Here is a 25143-nt window from a genome sequence, read left to right as displayed (position 1 = left end):
CGGTCTCCTGTGCTATCTGCTCTCTTTCTCAAACTAATGGTGAGGTTACAAACACCAGGGAATTTTAGTGCTACTAGGCGGATAGAGGCCTTTTGTTCTAACACGCTAACACTTCAGTAGGCAAGACTTGATTTCAGGAACTGTAAAGAAATGGTCATAAAAGACAAATTTACAAAAAACAAAACAAAATCCCAGTTTATTTATCTTTTAGTTCTTCCAAAATTCAAAATAGAGTCCTACTGCTAAGGAGAGAAAACAGATAAACAAACGAACATAAAGTCTGGGAAGCCCCTTCTCTGAAGTCACAGCAGAGGAGGTGAGGTGGGACAGGTGGATTCAGAGCCTGCAGGGAGGACGGCAAGACAAAGTCCCCGCACTTCAGAGCTGAGCAAGTGGCAGAGGTGACCAACACAGGCGACCCGGAGAGAAAGTAAGGCAGGAGGAGCAGAGTCCAGCCTTGTGGGTGTGGCCTCCTTCCCGCTCTCTCTCTTCTTGTCAGGACATGATTTACTCTTTCAGATGCGTGTTGGTTCCCTTGAGCCTCCCTCTAGGTTTTACCTGCAGTGTATGAGGCATGACCTTTCTTCCTCAGACGTGTCAGAAGAGACTGGTAATTTTGCCTTCTAGTATTGTACCACGTATGGACTTGAAAGGAGAAGAAACCCAGCCATGGAGTGCCAGTGCTTATATCTTCCAAGGCAGCAGAAATGCCTCAAAATATGTATAAGGCAAGAAACCAGGAAACATTAAAACCAGCCATCAGCCCACCCTGCCTTTAGCTCAGCTGTGTATATCACAATCATTAGCAGAGACCAGGAACCTTTCTTGAGAACTTCTGGAACTTCTTGAGAAGATCTGGAACTTAAAGGGACGGAAGGAGGGCTGAACCTGTGGGGCCAGAACCATGCTCCAGCTAAGTATGGTGGCTCAGGCCTGTAATCCCAGCACTTGGGAGTCAGGGCAAGAGGATTACAAGTTTGAGGCCACCCTGGTTTATAGAGACTGTCTCAAAAAGCCATGAAAAATAAAAATGCAAAGAAAAAAGAATCATAGTAGAAATAGTTAATGGTCAGCTTTTTACCAGTGTCTTGGTAATTCAGCGTTGAAATACCAAAGACGCTTGTCAGAAGAAAACAGACGGTATCAAGAGTGGGAGGGGCCTTCTGCCCTCAACATCCCTCCCTTGCCAGCCATCTGAACGGGGCCACTGGCACATGTCCTGGTGGGCCTGGGATTCCCCGAGTAGCTTGGTCCGCACAAATGGCCCCTAAACCCATAAACACAAATGGCAAAACTTCAACGAAACCAAAAGGAAAAACAGTTTCTATGTCATGTCGGATTTTTAGGAGTTGTCTGCAGAGAGATTAGAGCAGAGGACCACGGTTCATATTACTTTCTCTTTTTCTTGGGGGGTGCAGAGCTGTGTCTGGAACCACGGTTTGAGCCACGGCCTGAACTATGTACAGATGCCTTCCTCTTCCGGCTCATACTTCGACTCTGTTCTTCTTCCTCCTCATAACGGCTTTCACGGTCCGCTAAGCAGAAGGCAGAGTGGTTCATTAGCTTAAAATTCCTACTATTAGTAGATAGCATGAGCCAGTACCTCAACTTGAATGTTAATTTTCATTTAGTCAGTTACTAGTTATGTGACCTAGACAGATGCTTAATCTTTTGGAGCCTGAGCTTATTTTCAAGGAGAATTAAAAGGCTACCTGTCCAAGGCACTTACCACAATGCTAGGCCACAGCAGCAAATATATCCATTTTAATTTTTAACAACTTCTACTTGGGGCTTGACTTTAGTTAGAGTACTGACACCAACACCGACTAGACAGTACTCCTAACTGCAGCTTTCTTACTATGGGCACCACACTTCTGTGCACTGTAAACTTGAGGGAATCAAGCTCACTTGGACCCTATAGGCACATTATAGATCTTACCTCTCCTCTGGTCAAGTTCTACCTGTGGCTTAGATTTTGTTTTCATATATATGTATGTATTTTTTTCCCCCCCGAGAGTTTTTTGGAGGCTGTCCTGGAACTCGCTCTGTAGACCGGGTTGGCCTTGAACTCACACCTCTGCCTTCCGAATGCTGGGATTAAAGGCGTATGCCTACACCGCCCAGTCAAACTCTGTTCTTAAGCTGAAATGACAATCAGTTTACCAACTGAGCTATTTCTCCAATCTCCTTCCTAAACAACTTTCTCGTAATCTTTTCCAAGTCTTGTTGGCTCTTAAAACAAAGAACAGTGTTACATTTGCACATAAATTAAATGAATAAATAAGTGACCCAAAACAACAAATTTCAAAAGAACCTTTCCGAGCTTCTTCTTCTAGCTCATCCCAGTCCTTCCCGCTTTCTTCTTCACTGCCCAGAGACTCCTTGGAATAGTCTGCAACAATACGAATTACACACTCATGCAGAAACACAGCAGAATGTAAAACTCCTTCCTTTTAAAAGCAATCTCTAGCCACGGTGTTTTCTCCTCTAAAATTTGTTATGTGTGTGGGCGCACTGGCCTGTGCATGTGCAGTCAAGGAAGGTGTTTACCTTATTTCCTTCCGACAGGGTCTCTCAGTAAGCCCAGAGCTGGTGGCCTAAAATCCCCATGGTCCTCGTGTTTCTGTTCACCCCCTACGTCCCCGAACCCTGTCGTTCCCCAGTGCTATTACAGGACAACCGGGCTGGCTTTTTACGTACATACAGGGGATTCGAGCTCAGGGTCTGTAATAGCAAGTGCTGTTAGACACTCTGAGCCCAACAAATACCTGATTCTTCTGCTTCTGATGAATAATCTTCATCACTGTCCTCTTCTTCCTCTTCATAGTCATCCTCAGAAGGATTAAAAGTCTCATCTTCAATCTCAGATTCAGAGTCTCCATCCTCAGCATCACTTCCCTGGTGAAGTACAGAAAGCAGAAGACCCATTTACTCATTGTCTCATATTCACTTTATTAACAAATCAATTCAATGTACTTAGTACACTATCATTTCATATAAAAAAATAAGAAAGTTGAATGACCAAGAGATAAAGGACTTGTCTTAAAATTATTCATACATATATCAGATTCTCCAACAGTCAATTCATCTGTTTTTGTCTGTGGGAATTAATGACAGAAGCACAGTTTGTATTAATGCACTATGGCAAGGCAGGAACTCTATTTAAAACAAATTTTTTAAAAAAAATCTTATTTATTTATTATGTATTCAATCTTCTGCCTGCATGCCAGCAGAGGGCATCAGAGCTCATTCAAGGTGGTTGTGAGCTACCATGTGGTTGCTGGGAATTGAACTCAGGACCTTTGGAAGAGTAGTCAGTGCTCTTAACCACTGAGCCATCTCTCCAGCCCCCTAAAACAAGTTTTTAATTAAAAAAATTTTTTTGAGACAAGGTCCCATTGTGCAGTCCTCACCTGGAACTTGCTATATAGACTAGACTGGTCTTGAACTCAGAGATGTGCTTGCCTCTACTTCTGAGTGCAGAAATTATAGGAGTGTATCATCACACCTGGTAACTATTATTTATTTTTAAAGATTAACTTAAAACATTTTTTTTGTGTTCAGGTATTTGCCTACATGTGTGTCTATGAACCGGGTGTGGCAGTTCTGTGGGAGACTGAAGAGGGCTTCACACCCTCTGGAATGGCGTTGGATGGTTGTAGGCTGCCATGTGGGTGCTAGGAACTGAACATGGGTCCTCTGGGTGAGTAGGCAGTGCTCTTAACTGCTGAGCCACCTCGTCAGCCCTCTGGAGGACTATTTTTAAAAGTACTTTTTGTAATAAGCCTCAATCCCATCTCTTCCAAACACTAAGAAACTCTGTGAGGAATAAAAATTTAAAAACGGAAAGAAATGTGGGCAGTGACTACCAGTACGTAATAAATTCATCATTTACCTGCAAAAGAAGCAATAACACCTAGTTGTGCTTTCAGCTTTTCTCTGAAGGTCCTTTATGTCCTACTTATAGATGTCATTCTCTAAATGACACCAGGCAACACTGCATACCAAAATAAAAAAGAAACCTCACACTCACGCACCTCACCCTCAGGTTCCAGGAAAGACCAGCCTCCTTGTTCAAAGAAGCCCTCGGGGTCATCAACAATGGTCTTCATAATTTTAGTCCAGTTGAGGGACTGTACTCCTTCTGTATATTTTAGGTCACAAGAACTAAAACGACATTACAAACTCAGAATCAAAATGTATTTTCTGACAATATAAACTGTCACTATGACCACCAGCTTTCCTGGGCATGCCCCCAAATGGCTGGTACTAGATTTCCAGAGCACTGACATTCATGGCAGAAAGCATTCCAACCCATACAAGCTTTGTTCCTTAAACAATTGAGTTCATCTTTCCCCTCGGCAGCACCGAGCACCAATGACTCTGTTCTTCATTTGTCTTTGTTTGACTCACCCAAGCTCCCCTACCCCCTTACTGATGACACCTTAACTTTTTTTTCTGTTTGAGGCGGGGTTTCTCTGTGGCTTTGGAGGACCACCTAATGGAATGGGCAGGCTTGGGGGCGCTTACAGGCCTTTTGGTACTGGTCTCCCTGGTTTGCCTATGGTGTATTTGCAAGATTAGAGTCACACAAAAGCGTGATGCAGCCATGATCACCTAAGCCTTTACGGTCATAGAGGCAGGACAGTCCCCCCAGGCCTGGTTGGCCGTTATTAAGAACTAAAATTCCTCTCCGACTGGGGTGTAAGGCTAAGCACTGCACGAGGGTTTGCTTGTAAACAGTTAAGCTACCCTTGGAAGACAAGCCCGATTGCATGAAAGTTGTACCCGAGATCCTTCCCCAGGGAAAATAGGTACGGGATGGGTCTGGGTCACCGCAGGCGTAGAGTCTGTGGGTGTCACCAGCACATTATCCCAGGTCTGCACACCAGGGATCGGGCCTCTATCTTCACCCATTCTGTCTTTAATTAAAGAAGGGGGAACTGTGGAGAGCTGCGACGTGCCGCACATTAAAGATGGCAAGGGCTTCTGCCTACCACCCTCCCGACCGTGAGCGCTCTCGGAGTAAACCACTCCGTATTTGGTCAAGGCTCGGGTCCATGGCTTGCTTCCGTGTGTGTGGGCCTATCTGCTGTCGCCAAGTGGCAACATATAAGCTGTGGGCTGGCTTTCCCCGGGAAGAAGACTGCTTCAAGGCTCCTGAGTAAACCGCTTGGAGAAGAGTTCCCGAGTCGCGTCTTCCTTGCTGGTCGAGGCGGTCGCGACAGACACAGAATCAGAAGTTCAAGGTTACCCTTGGTGCTACATGTTAAGCTGAAGCCAGCCTTGATTTAATGAGACTCTGTCTCAAGAGAACAGCAGTAAGATCTCAGTGAGAAGATGCGCCTGCTAACAAGCCTGATGAGCTGAGTTTGACCCCTGAACCACATGGTAGAAGAGCTTCACATGTGAGCCGCGGCATGATGCTGCATGCCTGGCCAACAAATAAAGAGACGCAAAACAATTTCGGGCCGGAGGAACGGCTCAGAGATTAAGAGTGCTTACTGCTCTTGTAGAAGACCCTGGTTCACTTTCCAAAATCTATTCCTCGTCTGGCTTCTATGGGCTCTTGCACACACACGGTACAGACAAACACACACACAGGCACACAGATTCACAAAAGAGGAAATAGAACTGTTAATGAAAATATAGCATTTAGCTTCACTGGCCATCAGTGAAACAAAGATTAAAACTACAATGACCATTTCATCTTACTTTAGTCAGAATATAAGCCACCAAGAAAAAAACCAAAACCAAAACAAAAAAATGACTGTGGCTGTGGACAAGAGAATCTTTATACACTTATCCAATCTCTGTGGTAATCTGTATAAGGTTTCTTCAAAGACTAGAGATCTGACCAACACATCGCAGAAGTGCTTACACGTCAGTGTTTATTGCAGTCCTGTTCATAGTAGCTAAGCTATGGAACAAACCGGGGTGTACAATAATGGGTAAGGACCCCCCATTCTTGAATGTAACTATAGACAGCATATAAGAGAACTGACTCTCAGAAAATAATTATATGTTCTCTCTCTCTCTCTCATACATACTTATGAATGAATGAAAAACCAGAGACCAGATCCTCACATACTACTTGGGCTAGACCCCAATTTCTGGGCTCAGGTAGTTTTTTTTTTTTTTTTTGGTTATTACAAGACAGGGTTTCTCTGTATTGTTTTGGAGGCTGGCCTCGAACTCACAGAGATCCACCTGCCTCTGCCTCCCGAGTGCTGGGATTAAAGGCGTGCGCCACCACCGCCCGGCCTCAGGTAGTTTTATAACACAGGGTAAACGGGAAGTGGAGAGCAAGGTTACTTACTTCAACCACTCCTTGATGGGGTCTAGAGAGGCGACAGGAATGGCATTGATCATCGTGACTTTCTTGCTGTAATCCTTGTAGACAATCACCATATCAAAGTTCTTCAGGTGAAACTGGACCCTCTCAAAATGGATCAGCTCCACTTCATCCAACGTCACCACAAAAGGTGGCTGTCAAAACAAGAGCTACATCATTACCATGGAAACTTCCTCCCAAACACTTTTCAAAAGTTTGCAGAATCAAACCACCATAGAAAGGAAAACTTTTATTTATTTATTTTTAGTTCTTTGAGACAGGGTTTCTCTGTGACTTTGGAGGCTGTTCTGTAACTAGCTCTTGTACATCAGGTTGGTCTCAACTACAGAGATCCGCCTGCCTCTGCTTCCTGAGTGCTGGGATTAAAGGCGTGCGCCACCAACGCCCGGCTTGGATCTCCCTTTGGTTTTTTAGACAGGGTTTTTCCATTTAGCCCTGGCTGGGTGGCACTGAACTCACAGAGCTCCGCCTGCCTCTGCCTCCAAGGTGCTAGGATTAAAGGCGTGCGCCACCAACGCTGCTCCTTTCTCTTTCTAACACCTTCCTAGTAATTCTGTGACTAAGAGTAAGCAAGAAGGATGTGGGTGTTACTCAGTCCAGCATGTTCTCAGCGTGTAGCACACTGTGAGTTTAATCTCTGAACACTGGGGTAGGAAGAAAAGTGAAAAGAAAAGGCCCAGAATATTAAAGTAACAATAAAGGATGCAAGAATGCTCACCCATTCTGTAGCATTTACTAGTGCACTACTAGTGGGCTGAAGGAGACAGGTACTTCTGTAGGGAGCCCCATTAAACCTGAAAGAGAGTAACAAAACAAACAGTCCACTTACTACACGGGAGACTGCTGTTGACATAGCACAAGCATCTTTCCTCGGCCAAACAGCAAAGGAAATCACTCGTGGAGACCCTTATTTTTAAGAACACATGCAACTACTTTTTAAAAAATTACTTGTACACGTGTGCCTGCATGTGGGTATGTGCATTGAGTGCAGGTGCCACAATGGCCAGAGGCATCGGGTCCTCCTAAAGCCATCTCTCTAGCCCTGCCTTTGATTTGATATCTCAAAGGTTATCACTTATAGGAAAAAGAAAACAGTATTTGTGATGTTAAATTATTAAAGACACAATAACCCATCCCACAACCTAGACACATGAACTTTCAGCACAAGACAAGAGGAAGAACAAGTACATTACCCTAGATCCCTAAATGGTACTTCAAACTCCAGCTCCTCCTTTGTTAGCGCCTCTACTTTTTCAATGAAATTTTTAAAGGCCGTTTTCAGTTTGTGTCTCATTTCTCGCTCCATCTGCGGAGGAAAAGAATATTATTCCGTCATCATGACTTATCAATAGTATTGACTCTCAAAAAAGTTCGAAATTCTTTTGTAGTTTTAATTCTCCTTCCTCTGATACTTTATCTTATTCAAAGCTCATACAATAAACCATAGAGGTGATTCTCTTGCCTATAATTCATAAGTCATTACACCAGAATCACCAGAGCAGATACTGAAGTTATTTGATACCTATTTAGAAGCATAAAATATAGCCCTCAGCCCATACTTAACCCCATTCCACTGTTTTGTAAATATGATTTTGAATTTCTCACACCTGCTCAGCATAGAGGTCATCTCGGTCATGCATGTGTTGATGTTTCCCCAAATCCGTAGTGATCTCTCCAACTTCTGTGTAGAATTGTACATCTGTGTGTCGTTTCTTTCCAAACATGATAGCATTCTAATTATAAACCAGAGAGAACAGGAAAATTAGAAGACTTAGGCCACCAACCTACACAAAGACAAGATTTTTTTTTAAAGATTTATTATGTATACAGTATTTCATGTATGCCTGCAGGCCAGAAGAGGGCACCAGATCTCATTACAGATGGTTGTGAGCCACCACTGTGGTTGCTGGGAATTGAACTCAGGACCTCTGGAAGAGCAGCCAGTGCTCTTAACCTCTGAGCCATCTCTCCAGCCCAAGACAAGATGTTTTAAGAAACAAAACACAGTTGGGTATGGAGAGCCAGGAAGATATCTTTGAGTTCAAGGTCAGCCTGTTCCAGGATAGCCAGGGCTGTTACACAAAGAAACCCTGCCTTGACAAACAGAACAACCCCCCCCACAAACAAAAACCCAAATAGTTAAAAACTAAAAATATACACATTGTACTAATCTATCGACTCAATGGTGCAACAGTGGCAACCCTGTTATGGGGTAACCAACTACCTGATCGGAATTGTGGCTCACACTACAGGAGGTAATTCCCATGTGTTACGGAAAGCCTAGTCAAAAGTCATGATGTGGGGAGGCCATAGGTCCCAGTGGGGAAACTACAGTTGCTGTTTTGCTAAATAATTATGTTAGTCCCTACAGGTTAGTTCTGCTATCATCCCAACTTTGGTCAGTGTGCAGTGGTAACTAGAGAGACATCCTGTCATCCCCTCCATGGCTCAGGAACATTTAGAGGAAAGGGCAGAAACAATGTAAGATGGACAGGGCAGAGAACTCTTCTGGGAATGCTATGACCTCTGTACTCATGACCTCACAGCAGCTGGGTTACCTGTCACCAGCCTAACACACACAGAGAGAACCTGGGTTGCTAACGCAGGAAGAGACATTTTCTTCAGTAGTGTAGCCACTTAACAGGTGACCAGATTCCTGTAAATAACTTCAACCCTAATCACAGTCACTGGGCCACTGTACTTTACAAATGCATTATTAAACCCCCTCCCCCAACCCTTAGTGGTTTTTCAAGACGGTGTTTCTCTATGTAATAGCCCTGGCTATCCCTCGATCTCACTTTGTAGACCAGGCTGGCTTTGAACTCAGAGAGATCCACCTGACCCCACCTGGTGTTAAAACCTCTTTAATGATTATGATTTTATGTGATAAATGACAAAATTAAGCTTTTGCTAAGAGCTTTAATCACAGCTAGCTTAGGCAGAAGCGTGTACCTTGAGATGAAAGTGCAAGACAATAATCATTTCCCCGTCACAGGGCTGGAACAAAGCGTGCTTAATATTGTTGTACAGAATATCCACCTTGTCTCCTCGAACAGACGTGAAGCGGAAGCCTGGGGGAAGAACAAGGTCTCCGAGTGTCAGGCAGTGTCTCAGGTCAGGAATGTAGGTCGCCCCACCCCCAGCACGTCCCTGGCACCCTGCATTTTCTGAGGCGGATGTCCATGCACATGAGAAGTCATTCATACATACCATTGACATGGGCCTCCAGTGAGCCTTGCATTCTCTTCTGAGCAATGTTTGGACGAATGTACAGGTCTTTCAGTTTTGGATTACTTCGGTTTAGGTTGATCACCAGTGAATCTTGCTTCACAATGCCCTCCTTTTCTTTCTCCTCCGCCTCTCGGGTCTTGTAACGTTTCTGTACTTCTTTTATAATTCGGAAAGCATTCTGAAGATTTAAGGCTGGTACGGTCTGTTCTCCAGGTGCTTTCATATTTGAAGCTCGGTATGTACTAAAGAAGAAGGAAAAATTTTTTTTATAAATATTAGGCCAAGAAACCCGAATCCATTACTTTATAAATGTGTTAATCTTTCTATTGTGTGTATGTGCTGGTGTGCGTGCGTGTGTGTGCGCGCACGCTCGTGGTGGCCAGAGGTCAACACTGAATGTCTCTCTTAATCACTGTCTTTGAGAGGCTCTGTCACAGCTCTGTATAGATGGGCTGCTTTGCAAGAACAGGGGTCCCCCTTGTCTTCACCTGGGACTACAGACACAAGCTGCTGCACCTATTTTTTGTTTTAGTATGTTGTTCCTGAAGACCTAAACTTAGGTCCTTAAGCTTATATGACCACCACTTTACCAATTCTCTCTAAGACTATTTTTCTCCCCTAAGACTACTTTTAAAAGACAATTTCATATAGTCCAAGCTGGCTTTGGCCTTGTTATATTCAAAGGCTGCCTGCCCTTGAACTCCTGATCCTCCTGCTGCACCCTATCCAAGTCCTACAACGCCCAGATGGCTTAATGTTTTTTTTTTTATAAGAAAAACTACCACTCAATATGGGAATGGTCAGAAATCAGGAAAAAAAATTCTTTAAAGTGGAAAACACCAATAGCCAAACCACTGGCATAGGGAAATCACACTTAGAGCATCTCCCAATATTCTGTCCTGCTCCATGAACAGAACAGAAAACAGAATCTAATGCAGCACACACTTTCTTTCTTCTTCCTCTTTTATGGTTTCTTTTCTTTGTCTTTTGAGACGGGTCTCACTATATAGTTCAGGGTTGCCTGGAACTCATTCTGTAGCCCAGGATGGCCTTGAACTTGCAAATTCTCTGTCCCAGTCTCCTGGTGTGGGCATCAATGTGTACTGGGTATCACCAGAGTTGGCCCACCCATACTTTTAACCTGAGGATTGTACTGCAAAATGTACACTGTGACTATAAGCTTGCCTTGTGAGGATTCTAAATTAAGATCCATACTTAGAATACCACAAAGTCAGCAGTGTAATCCTAAACAACACCACCAGGGAAGTCCTTGCAATGGCTTAAGAAAGAATGCAGCCAACAATGAACATCTGATTATTGTTCCACTGGTAAGGACTGGGACGTTGTTTCCTGGGGACTCACATTTCCTTGACAAAAGTGGCTTCAGGATTAGGAAAGATGTTGCCCTCATTCCTGCCCAGAGCACTGCCTGGACAATAGAAGTTGATTCGCAGGTAAGTGTAATCTCCTTCCACAGACATACTTATGTTCTGTTCAAAGAAAGAGAGAAAAGTTAGCTTTGTTACGGGACTATTAAATCAATTCCTAGCTGTAGAAGAAAAAGTCTGAATTTTGTTGCTCTGTGAGTTGAACCTATGAAACTGAACCAAAATTGACATAGACATATTCAGCAATTTTCTTTCACACAATCAAGTGACTGCTTCTTAAAAATAAATTGACACGTAAATAAATAAATAACCTAATTATAAAAGCATCTTATGACAGGAGCACATTTTAAGGTTAAATAATGGCAACAAATTCAAAGAGACATACAAGTGATAGGATTACAGGAGATGGCTAAGGTGGTCAAGTGCTTGCTGCACAAACGGGAGGACCCAAGTGTGGATCCCTAGCACCCACATACAACCCAAGAGTGGTGTGCACAGCTATAATCCTAGGGCCAACGGCGGTAGAGACATGGATTTTCAGAGCTTGGTGGCCAGCCACTTCGGCAAACCATTCAGCTCTGAGCTCAGTGAAAGATCCTGTCTCAAAACGAAGGTAGAGAGAGAGCTGTGGAGGTAAGACACTGCACACTGACCTATGGCGCATGCACCTATAGCCCAAGCATAAGGCTAATTAAGTGGCAAATTCCCTTTCTGGACCAATTTCGCTTCCTACAATGTGAAAACTGGAAGGGGAGAGAATGAGAGCAGGAGATAAAGGGGACGCAGAAGACCAGCACACTGAAGTGTATGATGGAAGTTCAGAACGGGAGAGAGCAGAGATTAAAAAGCAAACAACTGCAATCCGAAAAACTTAACCTAACCAGGGCGTACTCGTACCTTGATGGTGGCAATATGGAAGGGTGTGGCAATGCCAAAGACAGGCATTATCACAGTCTCATATTTCTTATCAATATAGATCTTCATTTCCCGAATATGTGGTTCCTTAGGCATTAGAGATGGGTTTTTGTAGGATACATTCGATTTGCGAGCTCTGGAGTGGGTTAAAAAACACAACAAAAGATAACTGAGAAATCTCTCCAGTCATATCCCCTCCAGACAGCAGTCTTGCTCAGTGTGGACTCCTACTTCTGAATCTGCTGCTCCCCCTTCTGCTCTGTCAGCCTCCTCTTGGCTTCCTCGTTGAGCTGGGCTGCCAGTTCCTTCTGATGGGCCCTCCGCTTCTCCTCTGCGGTCATCTCATTCTAGCAAAGCAAGAAAGAGACACAGGACAGGACAGGAGGTGTTGTCAGTCTCCTGACGCCTCCATGGTGCCTGCACCTTGCTGTGCCGCCCTAGCAGGAATCAGGCTGGTGATTCTCTTGCCTCAGCCCGCTGAGTGCTGGGATTACAGATGTGCATTAGGGTATCCTGCTATATGGCCAATGTGATTTCAAACAGTAAACTTACCCGTGTTCTTTCTGTCAGTAACGCTGCCCTTGAGCCCCTTCCCAAAAGGTCCTCTGCCTCATCTTTCTCTTCCTCCTCCTCTTCCTCATCCTCATTCTGTGGGAATAAAGTATAATAAAAATACCGTTTACAGTTTTTAAAAGCTGCTTAACTTTTTCACTGTACTCAGAGTCTTCTAAAAACCACTTAGAGCTTTCTTACCTTTAGGAAAATCCCCACATTCTTTACTTTCTTTTTCACAGAAGTAAGAACAGTGGCTGGGCCATCCTAGAACAAAAGGAGAGTTTAGACCTCCAACTTAAAGTGAACACTTGATTTTAACTTGCCACAGAGCTGGGCATAAATATCATGAACTTGAGAATCTATAATTTGAGCAATGGTTTATTTGAAATCTGGCTTTACCTAGCTCTGTAGCATCTTTTTTTTTTTTTTGTCTTTTTATTTGAATATGAGAATAATAAACTGCCTTTTTAAATAGAGATACTATAAAGATCCAAAGACTGACAATACACACAGGTTCTCAGCTTCTAGTATGAGCAATGGAACAATTTATCATCACTAAGAAGCAATTCTGGAGTTGGAAAGATGGCTCAGTGGCTAAGAGTGCATATTGCTATTGCACAGGCAAGACCTGAGCTCAGTTCCCAGCACATATACTAGGCAAACCACTACTGCTTGCAACTCTGGCTCCAGGGGTTCAAAGGCTTCTGGCCTCCATACAATTACATACACCTGAAAACAAAACAAAAAACCAATTCTGGGGTCGAGGATATGGCTAGCCATGAGAAGAGAGTGCTTGCTAACAAGGAACCTATAAAAAGGTTGGGCATGGTCATGTATATCTGTAACCCCAGTTCTGAGTGAGACAGGAAGATTCCAGGGAATTGTCGTTACTAAGCCTCTCCACCAAAACTAGATTCAGGGAGAAACATTGCCCCAAAGGACACCCAATGTCCCTTTCTAGTCTCTTGTGTGTACATTTGCACACACATGTATGCAAACATTCAGAGTCATATACCCACATAAAAGGAACATGAGAAGAGAAAGTTCCAATATCAGAGCTAGCCTCTGATTTAAAGCACTCCTGTGCCTGGGCCAGTCTTTACTCTTAACCATTCTACTAGGTCTAGGTAGTGAACTTCTCCAGTTAGCAACCACTAACAAAGACAGAGACACCAGAGTCCACAGCAGACTTCAAAGCCCAGTCCGTGAACACTGAAAGTTGAAGAGGTAGCACACCTCATCTACAAGCACGGTGTCACCAATGAACAGGGCATAGGTTTTCTCCTCCGGTTTTTTCCCTTCTTTGTTGGTCAGGTCTGAAAATCCCAGGTTGATGCTGAAAACCATTCCTAAAATAATAAAATGGCCACCAGTCAGTGGTTACAGAAGGGTGCAGAAAACAAAGATTTATACAGAAAAGGAATGACAGGGAATCACTCAAAAATTTTTCTTATTGCATGCACATAAAAATTACCTTTCTTTAACTTGTACTGATTTTTACTATTGATTACTAGAGAGCCTTCACGGAATTCAATTCCCATCCCAAATCTGAAAACAAAGAGAAATATAACAGCAGGTTAAAACATTAGTAATATGGCTCAAATGTGTTTCCAACTTCCAGATTAAGCAGGCCAACATGTGGAAGTGATTTGCCCTTGATGATCTATTAGTAAAGGAAGCAGCAAAAAATAAGTGCGTGGGGATCATGGCTCAGAGCCAGAACTAGCACTCAGGAAGCTGGGGTAGGAGCATTACCATGGTTTCAAGATCACCATGGGCTACAGACTGAGGCCTTGTCTAACAAAACAAAGCAAAAAAGAAAGCAAAGAAACAAAAAAACAAAGAAGACAGTTTTAGGCTTCTAAACGTTATATAATCCCATATTAAAAAATAATCCCCAGGCCCTGTGAGAAGGCTCATTGGGTGAGAGCATCCTCAGCAGAGTAAAGAACTGCTTCAGATTTGTCCTCTGACCGCCACACGCACCCGCATTCTCCTCCACATACCCATATTCTCCACAGCACATAAATGGGAAACACATTCTCAAAAGTTCCCCAATCACTTCATGAAACATTTATAGAGTTCTAATATTAACATACACTTTCAAAGTCAAATTTAAATTTAATATACCATGAAGTCAAATTGGGAGTTTTTCTATAAATAATATAGAGAGACTGAACTGAGAGGTGGCTTTTCAGTAGAATATTGTTAGCAAAAATAACAGGACTTGTTATAAGCTCAGGAAGAAACCACAGTGACGAGAGTACCTAGGACTGGTTCCCTACAAGCTCTCTGTAGCATTTTACCTAGCATTTCTGATTAATTGTTCAATGGTCAGATACACTTTTTGATAAACACTGTATTGAGTTCAAAATAAATACAGTAGGATATCCTAGAGTCATTAATTGTTTCCTCTCTCTGGTTAACATTTTCTTGCATATATAAACTTGTTAGTGAAAAAAAAGAAAAACAAAAATGCTGTTGAGGCAGTTGTGACTGCACATGCCTGTAATTCCAGTACTTGAAAAGTTTTGTGTAACTCAGGCTGGCGGGAAGGTCTGTGGGCTCTACAGGGAAGATCAGCCTGAGTTGTTGCAGGAAACCCTTCTCAAACCACAAAAATGGAACACTCCCCAATACTGGTGAATCAGTCTAAGCATCCAGACTGACTGCCAGTCATGAAACGAGTCAAGAGACGCAACACACGCCGCAACACACCCTAGGTTTTTCGTAACTTTGTTCTGCAGCTCTGGCTTTTGCTTCTTAACCACATCCATGACAGAGTTATACACATCGCATATCTTCACACCTAAGTAAGACAAAAAAGAGACACTTAAGAATTTTTCAGAGGAAGACAGCAAAAGGACATCACTTAATAAAGCTGTTTTTACCTACTAAGTCCCTTAAAGTAGAGTTTCTCAAAGTTCGAAAGGAGGAGTATCTGCCATGATAGGAATTAGGAATCTGAATTTTTAAAAAATGGAAGCATATACTCATTTGTTTCTTGTGGCACTGGGGACTGAAGTGGGTCTCTTTTGGCTGTGCTAGGGATGAAATCCAGGGTCTCACACAGGCTAGGCAAGTGCTCTCTACTACCAAGCTACACCCCCAGTCCCTAAAAACATTACTCAGAATCACAGATCCAGGGTGACCATGAAACACCAATATCAGGACCTCCAAAACCACTTTTTCTTGGAATCTTACCATGTCTTAATTCCTTTAGCAACTCCTCTTGCAGTTGGAGTAAAAAGTTGTAATTTTCTTGAACTTCCTGAGTAGGATCGACCATCAAGGTGCGAACAAGGTTGGAGCAGTAAGATTTGAAGCGAATGCCCATGGCACAAGTAATGGCCCCAAAATGCATATGATTTTTATCACTAGAGACCAAAGAAAGAAAGTATTTTATCACCAAATCCAGCAAAGTATCACATCATCCACAATGACTGCTTGTCCTTGATACGTCCCAAACTCCAATGGAATAAAGATGTAAACTCCCCCCACCCTTAAACATACCATTTATAGTTCTAAAGTAAAGATTAGTGATCAAATCTTTTAGGATAAAAATTCAGGGAGGTGATAACTGCATAATAAAAATGGAAAGATAGAGCTAGTTATGGGCATTGGGAAGTTACTTACATTCTGGTCCTCCATGAACTGTGAGTTATAATTTTGTCTCTGCATATGTCTGTGTTTGGTTGTGTTGGGGTTCAAATTTCAGGCCTTTGGACACCCTAAGCCAGTGTTCTATCACTGAGTTACAGCCCCAGCAAGTCCCCTTATATCTTAAAATTAAAAAAGAAGTCACCCGATGGTATACCTAACCTTTTAATTTCTTTCAGTTTATTTTGCATTTTCTAGAACTACCCACAATGGTCTCTCTCTGTAATTCTGGCTGATCTTGAATACAGAGATCTACTTGCCTTTTGCCTCAGCTTCTCAAGGGCTAGAATGAAAGACATTTGCCACATTTGACTTTTCTAGCATTTAAAAACATTTTAGTTTTATGTATGTGCCAGTAGGCCAGGAGAAGGGAGGCTGGACGCTTGGAGCCGATACAGTTGTCTGTGAACGGTCTGGTGTGGGTGGTGGTATTTCAACTGTGTTCCCCATGATAAGAGCAGCAATACATGCTCCTAACTACTGAACTCTCCTCCAGCCCCCTTTCTAGCATATTTAATAATCTGAACAAAACAATGCTTATGTAAGAAGAAATGAAGTACGTATATGCACACACACACACACACACACACACACACACACACACACACACACACACACATTCTAGGATTATATATAAATCATATCAGTTATTCTGTTTCTTTTGACTTTTCCAGGTTACCATGCTCTCTGGTCATTATATTATGAAGTTTTCATACTTACCTCACCACACTGAATTTGAGGTTATAGTTGCCACCACTCTGAATTATAGGAGGGTAACACATTTCCACGGTAGAAGGGTCTGCTCCAGCTAGGTACTTTTTCTCTTCGATGGCCTTTTCCACAGACTCAGCCAATTTGCTATGGCGAACTTTCTAGAGTATGCAGAAATATAGTAACACTCACTGGAGGGCGGTACACAAAGGTGCATGGTGTTTAACGTGCCATCTGAAGGCAGAGCATACGCATGCTGATATGTGGCGTCTACACAGACAGTTCTGTTCATTACCTCATCTGCATCCACTATTTCCATTACTCTTTCCTTGAAGAATTTGTTGAAGACCTCAGAGGTGATGCCGGCTGCTTTCTTCATCAGGTTGAGCTCACCATCCTCCTTTACAGCAATGGTGTATGCTACAACAGCACTGATATCTACCTGGAGGCAAAGGGATGAATCTCTAATGCAAACACAGGTGCTAAACACAGTCACCAGTAGTGCTGTCTATTCAGAATGTTCAGTCTTTTCCTGTATTCTATGAGACATTAAGCTAATGTACTATTTAAAATATAAGCTTATCCTTCTAGAGATGATTGGAAATGCTAAAGGAAGAAAGGCAGAGACAAGATGACCCCAAAATAGTTTTAGATAAGACATTTTTCTCAGCAAGCTAACGTGAGTTACTAATGTGGCTGTACTATCTCTGAGTGCCTTATTTTCTATGAAAGTTAAACTGGAACATCACTTAGCCAAAGGACACAGAAGACAGAAACGTGAATAGGCATGGGTTTACCCAAGTGAAAATCCTCCACTATGAGGGAACCCACTCCACCTCCTGTCTCCCTCTCAATGTGTTGCTCCCCGAAGAACCCTTACTTTGTCAAAGCCCTCCTTGTTGAGACAGTCACTCCAGCTCTTCATGAACTCTCCAGGGAACTTGTCTTTGCTGAACACTCCAATTTTCTTTCCATTCTTGCTTTCTTTAATGGCTTCAATCATTTTGTCAAAGCTGCTCTTATTACTTTCATTCTATCAATGCCACAGGAAAGGAAATGTTAGTTGAAGAATTAGACTTCTATTTTCTACCTAGTAATAAGCAAAACCATGGAAAGGATGAGTTCTCTGAGCCCCACCCATTTCTTCAGAGCAGATTACCACATACCCAATGCTGACAGACATTTTCTTTAGGTATTTTCATAGGACTATTGTCTTGCTTTAGAAAAAGGCCAAAAACTCAAAACAAAGAAAATTCTGAGAAATGAGTACGTCTAAGATTTCTTAAATATTTTTAGGTTACAAGCTCTAATTAGTTACGGCAATGGAAACAAAAGCATCCTCAAAAACAGTCAATCTTAAGTTGTACTGCGCAGACTGCAGAGCTCATTCCATTGCTGCCAAGCGGACAGTTCCAGAGAGCTCTTTTCTCCATATCCAACTGAAGACACAGCTCTGTGATTACAGTTACAACTTTCCTCATTTTTAGTTTGCTGAAAGACCTGCCTGTCTCTTGTCTCCCAAGTGTTGGGATTAAAGGTGTGTTCCACCATGGTTGGCCTTCTTTCCATGCATTTTAAAAGTCCCCAAGACACTTATGCCCAAAGCTTAACATTCTATCCCATATTTGTAACGACATTCATTGGTCCTAACCTTCTCTCTGATGAGCAGGGTTATGGCAGGGGCTCCGTTAGCATTCTCATTGCCTTTAGTATTGGCAATCTGTTTCAAAAACTCCACCTTCTTTTTGCTGGCCATGAAGATGATTTTGTCATCACAGAAGACCATGATTGTATCAGTTAGTTCATAACCAAAGAGCCATGTCTATGGAAAAAAACAACAGTAACAAAAGTATTATGGATAAACATATTATGAATAAATTAAGTTTATCTGTGGTAACTTTAAAATCGGGGATGGAATAGTTTCAACGTGTACACAAATATAACAACCTGGATCAGGGTTTGATATGATTCCATCTGCTTTTATAGCTTAAAATAGTTCATTGTTAAAATCATCAAATCATTGGGAGGCGGAAGCAGGAGGACTGCTGTGAGTTCAAGGCCAGCTTGGTCTACAGAGCTAGTTCCAGGACAACCAGGGCTCCACAGAAAAACCCTGTCTCGAAAAACAAACCGAATACAGCAAAAAACATCAAATCACTTGGACAATTTGTGCTTTATTTACTTTTTGCTAGCAATGAAGGGTGTCTAGTGAATGCTAAGCTCAAGAAAGCTTATGCTTAGGGGAAATACCCGTCACTGCTCAGAACAGAAACACACAGCATTAGAGACAGGCATGCCTCTAGTAACATGAGCATTTAACTTCCGAGACTGCAGCTGCCTACAACCATTCCTGTCTTTCTTCATGCTGAAAAAGACTTGGTATTTAAAACCTGGGCAGAGTGCACAGCAAGACCCTTTCTGCCAGTTATGTATGGCTGACTACAAGATCATATCTTGGCCAATAAAAGGTAAGTACATGTATTATGTTAAGACCTCAGGTAAGCCATTTTAAAACACAAAGGTTGCTAGTTTTCTTCTTTTTGTATTTCTGCTTAGTTCTAGCAGCTACTTCATATCATGAGCAAAATGGAATAGCAGGAAACTGGAAAAGGCCTGGGTTCCTGAAAATTGTATAAAGAAAATACTTTGTTTAACCAAGTTACTTAGGAATTTTTGTTCTATGCAATTAAATACAGTTGATCTACATTCTCCTTTTATCCTTTGATTCTACTGTGTTCAAGTCAATGGAAATTTATGTAATGAAGACATTCTGCATCTACTGTGACTACCGCTGAGAACCTCAACACAGGTGAGGGACTAGTTGACTATGACTGAGATCAAGAACACACAGGTGAGGGACTAGTTGACTATGACTGAGATCAAGTACACACAGGTGAGGGACTAGTTGACTATGACTGAGATCAAGAACACACGGGTGAGGGACTAGTGGACTATGACTGAGATCAAGAACACACGGGTGAGGGACTAGTTGACTATGACTGAGATCAAGAACAGAGCCTCCCGAATATTAAGCACCTTTTACGACTGAGCTATGTACTAGACCTAGGAACTGAACACTGTAAGCCTCTTACCTGTAAGGCAGTTGACTTGGCATACACAATTTCTTCATCAACTCCCACTGATACAACAATGGCGTCAATACTGGCATATTCATCTTCTCCTTTCTGAAAAGAGAGCGTAAATTACTTTATTTGTGGTTGTCCTCTGGGATGCCAGAGAAGGGTATGGGGTGTCTTCTATTGCTCTGTCTTATTGCTTTGAAACAGGGTCTCTCTTAAACCAGAAATTAGCTGTTTGTCTAGGTCGGTCAGGTATCCACCTGTCTCTGTCCCCCAATACTGAAGTTAAAGGCAGGTGCATCTATGTTGACCTTTTTATATGGGTGCTGAGGATTTGAAGTCAGGTCCTCATGCCTGCAGAAAAAGCACATCTTCCCAGAGCCTTTTTAATTTTTTACTCACCAGTTACAGAAAGACAGATTTCAGTATCTGCCTAGGGTACAATTTTTCCTAACAGTAGGGAATCTGACATGTATGCTTGCTTGATAATAACATAACTGTTAAGCTACCTCTTTTTAAAAAGTCAGCTTTAAGACACATTCACACGCAATAAAAGCCACCCATTGTCAGTACAGTGCCATCTTAACACAGTCAGACATGTTAACGCCACCACCACCAAACTACAGAGCACTTCCATCTTCTTCAAAAGAAATCTTTTACTTAAAGCAATCATTTCCACTTCTTTGCTTCCTCTCCAATTTTTGGAAATTACTAATGCTTTCTAATGATTTGCCTATTTTGGACATTTCATATAGCACTATTGTTAGTATGTAGTGGGTGTGATCTCTCTCACTTAACATTCTTCTTTTTTTTTTAATTTATTTTTATTTTATTTGCCTGCAAGTATGTGTGAGGGTGCCAGATCTTGGAGTTACAGACAGTTGTTAGCCACCATGTGGGTGCTGGGAATTGAACCTGGGTCCTCTGAAAAAGCTGTCAGTGCTCTTACCTGCTGAGTCATCTCTCCATGCGTCCACGATTCATTTGTGTTTTATTTTTATCAATATTTCACTGCATGTATGGGCACATGTGGAAGCCAGAGGTTGAGATGTTGGGTGTCTTCTTCAACTGCTCTCAATCTTTGTTTTAAAGACATGGTCTCACTACATAGTCCTGCGTGCCCTGGAATTTGGTGGACTAGGCTGGTCTCAAACTTAGATACCCTTCTACTTCTGCCTCCCAAGTGTGCAACCTTGTTCTTTGAGGCATGCTGTCTCCTAACCGAGAGCTCACTGATTCAGCCAGGCTAGCTGGCCATGAGCTACAGGGGTTTCTATCTCAACTCTCCATTCCCAGCGCTGGAACACAGACACACACCTGGGTGCTAAGGATCTGAACTTGCATCTCATGCTTGCACAGAAAGCACTTACTGAACAGAGCCATATTATTTCACTGTGTGGATATACTTTACTTAACCAACCAGCAGTTGTTCTAACATTTGGCTAATCCCCGTTTTAGGATTTTTAGTTAGTGTGTGTGACAAGTGTGGGCTGGAGTGTACATGGGCCGCATGTGGAAATAGGACAACTTTCAGGTCCACTGTTCCATTCAGGGACTGAACTCAGATCTCCAGGCTAGTGCAGCAAGTGTCTTTACCTGCTCAGCCATCCTGCATACTGTTTCCACTTTTGAGCTATTATGAATAACGCTACCACAACCACGTGTGTACAAGATTTTGTTTGCATATAGCTATCTTGGGTAGGTGTTAGGAGAGGCACTGCTTGGTCATATGGAAACTCTACCTCTAACTTTAGGAGCCACCAGAGCACTTCCCGGTAACTGTATCAGTTTGTTCTTTATTAGTATACATTACTATCTTATTGTTGATTTCATTTTCCTTTGTAGCCATGATATGTATCTTGTAACTGTACCTTTTTTGGGGAGAAAGGCCTATTTAGACTTTCTCACAATTTATAAAGTTACTAAATTACAAGGGTATAATATTTTCTTTTTAGATTTATTTTATGTGTGTGCTTGGTGCCCACAAACTGTCCACACATGCACACTATCTTGCCCCTCAAATAAAAATACGAGTAAGTTTCAAATGTAAAAGTTTCCTCAATTAATTTTGGTTCTTACATTTAGATGTGATTTACTCTGAAATGTTTTTTAAAAGATTTATTTTATGAGTGTGTGTGTGTGACTGACTGACTCTATGTACATGAACCAGGTGTGACCAGGTGTCCATGAAGGAGGATGTCACATTCCCTGAACTGGAGTTGCAGGCTGCTGGGGCTGCTATGCTGTGTTAGGAACTGAACCCGGTCTTCTGTGAGAGGAGCCATCTCTCTCAACCATGGAGCCGTCTTTTCACCCCCACTGTGAAACCATCTTTATGTATGATATCCGGAGAGTCCCACTTAACTCTTGTTCAGCACATCATACCTCTTAGAGCTCTGTACTTGACACTGAGACGCAGGACTCTTCTGACTCCTAGGCACTCTTGGAAAGCTTCACAATAAAGAAGAACGGCAATTGTGGCTTCTCCACAGAGCCACAGTCTCCTCTCTTTATATCTTCTTAAATATAAGCAGGTATTCTGACACGCCACCGTGTTGCAGGGCACCAGACAGGGTTCCTTCTGTGTTTCGGTACCTGCTGCCCATCCTCCCTTTGTCCTTATCCCTCTGTGTTTCTGAACAAATCACCACAATTTATCATTCAGGTGGAGCTTTAAGCCTCCCCGTGAGAGGATGTGCAGTATGTTATCTGTGTTTTGCTTATTTCACTTACCATAATGTGAAATAAAATATTTCCGTGGCAAATTTAATTATTTTATTTTTAAAACATTTAGATATCCTGGAGCTAGTTGCAGATAGTTGTAAACTGCCTGATGTGTGTGCTGGATACCAAACTCAAGTTCTCTGAAATAGCAGCAAGCAATCTTAATCATTGGGACATCTCTCTAGTTAGCCCTCTAATTTCTCCTGTTGTATATCTCAAGCCAGACTTGAATTTACCAGCTTCCCGCCTCTAGCAACGGAGTGCCACAGATGTATGCTGCCACACCGAGCTGATTCTCTGTGCTCGAGTACACTCCACACATAAAGTGTGTTTATGCAGCACACTTCTCTAATGCACTCACCCCCAGATAAGACAGGTAGGCTGATTTCTCATTTTGGCTGTTTTGAACAGTCATGAGTGCAGTATCTCCTTGGCTTACAACTCTAATTTCCTTTAGACATCTACAGGGAGGAAGGACAGCAGTATCATAAGGCAGATCTTGCCAGGCGTTGGTGGCGCATGCCTTTAATCCCAGCACTCGGGAGGCAGAGGCAGGCGGATCTCTGTGAGTTCGAGGCCAGCCTGGTCTACAGAGCGAGTTCCAGGACAGCCTCCAAAGCCACAGAGAAACCCTGTCCCGAAAAACCAAAAAAAAAAAAAAAAAAAAAAAAAAAGGCAGATCTTTGATACCATTCTGCAGGACGGTCACATTAATCTACATTCCCATCAACGGTATCTGAGACTTCCTGTTCCTCCCATTGTTGCTAACATATAGTATTTCTGATAACAGCATTCTAACTTTAACACGGTATCAATGTGCATTTTCCTGATGACTAACAAACTTAAAATCTAATAAAAATCACATATATTAAGTTTTACTAAAAACTTATTGGTGAAGCTTTATTAGGAGGTTTCTGATTTTTAACCAGAAAAACTTGTCTTTGACAAGTCCCCCCCCCCTGTCCGCCCTCTGACACGTTTTATCAGATATTAGTATTGGTGATTTATTTTCTTTTGAGGCAAGGTTTACTATGTCACTAAAATTGGCCTTGAATTTATGCTCCTTCTACCTCAGCATCCTGAGTAATTTATTTCGGCAATTCCAAGTAATAGGTATTAAGCTGCTGGTGTATTCTATATTTAGAGAAACAGTTTGTGTACTTTCAAGTTATCCTAAGATCAGGCTACCTTTTTTTTTTTTTTTTTGAGGGGGGGTTTCGAGACATGGTTTCTCTGTTTTGGAGGCTGTCCTGCAACTTGCTGTGTAGAACAGGCTGGCCTTGAACTCAGAGTTGTGCTGGGATTAAAGGTGTGTGTCACCACTGCTGGGTCTAAAATAGTTCTTTTTTATTATGTGTACAGTGTTCTATCTGCATGTATGCCTGCAGGCCAGAATCAGGCACCAGATCTCATTATAGATGGTTGTGAGCCACCATGTGGTTGCTGGGAATTCAACTCAGGACCCCTAAAGAACAGTCAGTGCTCTTAACCTCTGAGCCATCTTAACTAAAACTCTCAGTGCAAACCAGAAAGGTAATGTTACTGCTATCAAGATTAGCCATCATATATAACCAACACAAAATAAATACAGTGTGCCTGGTTCTGAAAACCGTACAGCTCAAGAGGAAATGCTATGACTTCAAATATTCAAACTCAGAGTAAAGTTACATAGTTTCCAGTTTTCTTTTAACCTTGGTCACATTAAGAATGTATATGCTTGGGCTGATCCCTAACACTTGCTACAATTAGTTAACAGTAGCACTTAACATTATTTTTATTTTTGACAAGCGACTTATTTTTCTGCTTATACTGATATACAGTAAAGAGTTCAATAGTTTTTAGAACAGTAGTAAATGAGCAATCGGAGCTTAGTGACACCTGTAATAAGTGACAAACAAGCACTCCACAGGGAAGAAATTGGTAAGAGGTCTCACAGAATCCCAGGAGACACTAAGTACCACAGGAGGGGGATGGGGCCTGTAGACAAGAGCAGGGCTGGTAAGGTTCAGACACATCTCCAATGTTCAGAAGACCTTATCTAATCCCTTTGCAGAATAATTTAATTTTCATTAGAAACCACCAATTGAAGCATTAAGTGTGCTTGGAAATGCTCAACTCAGACACTAAATCCAGCAGAAGAGATACTCTAAATTATCAGGAAGTTAAATGCAAATTCTGTATTCTAGATAATAATACTTACAAATAAGATGAGTCAAAATAAACCCTCAACTTTGAACATTCTTACTGACTCCAGAAAAAAACCCAAAACATTAAATACCGACACCTGGTAGTTTTTTTTTTTTTTTCATGGAATAAACATAGTGAATCTACCCTTTCCAGATGAGCGGACCCCTTCATACAGTCTTAGTGCCTGATTTTTTTAAACTGAATTTTATTTTAGGTACATTGGCGTTTTGACTGCATGGTGTCTATGTGAGTATGTCCCTGGAACTGGAGTTTACAGGCGTGAGCTGCCACAGGGATGCTGGGAATCGAACCTGGGTCCTCTGGAAGAACAGCCAGT

The 25143-nt window shown here is 42.2% G+C and overlaps 1 protein-coding gene across 1 annotated transcript in view; it reads right to left on the bottom strand.

Annotated features, from left to right (window-relative positions):
- Window positions 1–168: 168 nt before the first annotated feature.
- Supt16h (SPT16 homolog, facilitates chromatin remodeling subunit) overlaps window positions 169–25143 on the bottom strand; it is a 32548-nt gene continuing 7573 nt past the window's right edge. Inside the window, exons 2-25 of the mRNA XM_005087015.4 lie at window positions 19908–20000; window positions 18467–18637; window positions 17696–17848; window positions 17111–17257; window positions 16825–16976; window positions 15649–15821; window positions 15163–15253; window positions 13919–13992; window positions 13681–13793; window positions 12643–12708; window positions 12442–12537; window positions 12121–12236; window positions 11872–12025; window positions 10949–11076; window positions 9566–9828; window positions 9308–9426; window positions 7963–8088; window positions 7549–7661; window positions 7074–7149; window positions 6320–6489; window positions 4038–4167; window positions 2769–2898; window positions 2315–2392; window positions 169–1535 (exon numbers count right to left, since the gene is read on the bottom strand). Of these exons, the coding sequence (XP_005087072.1) occupies window positions 1390–1535; window positions 2315–2392; window positions 2769–2898; window positions 4038–4167; window positions 6320–6489; window positions 7074–7149; window positions 7549–7661; window positions 7963–8088; window positions 9308–9426; window positions 9566–9828; window positions 10949–11076; window positions 11872–12025; window positions 12121–12236; window positions 12442–12537; window positions 12643–12708; window positions 13681–13793; window positions 13919–13992; window positions 15163–15253; window positions 15649–15821; window positions 16825–16976; window positions 17111–17257; window positions 17696–17848; window positions 18467–18637; window positions 19908–20000 (3078 nt within the window). The 3' untranslated portion in view covers window positions 169–1389. The remainder of the gene's footprint in view (window positions 1536–2314; window positions 2393–2768; window positions 2899–4037; window positions 4168–6319; window positions 6490–7073; window positions 7150–7548; window positions 7662–7962; window positions 8089–9307; window positions 9427–9565; window positions 9829–10948; window positions 11077–11871; window positions 12026–12120; window positions 12237–12441; window positions 12538–12642; window positions 12709–13680; window positions 13794–13918; window positions 13993–15162; window positions 15254–15648; window positions 15822–16824; window positions 16977–17110; window positions 17258–17695; window positions 17849–18466; window positions 18638–19907; window positions 20001–25143) is intronic.

Source organism: Mesocricetus auratus, unplaced genomic scaffold (genome assembly GCF_017639785.1).
Source record: "Mesocricetus auratus isolate SY011 unplaced genomic scaffold, BCM_Maur_2.0 Super-Scaffold_100066, whole genome shotgun sequence".
NCBI lineage: Eukaryota > Metazoa > Chordata > Mammalia > Rodentia > Cricetidae > Mesocricetus > Mesocricetus auratus.
This window is presented reverse-complemented; position numbering and strand designations above follow the sequence as displayed.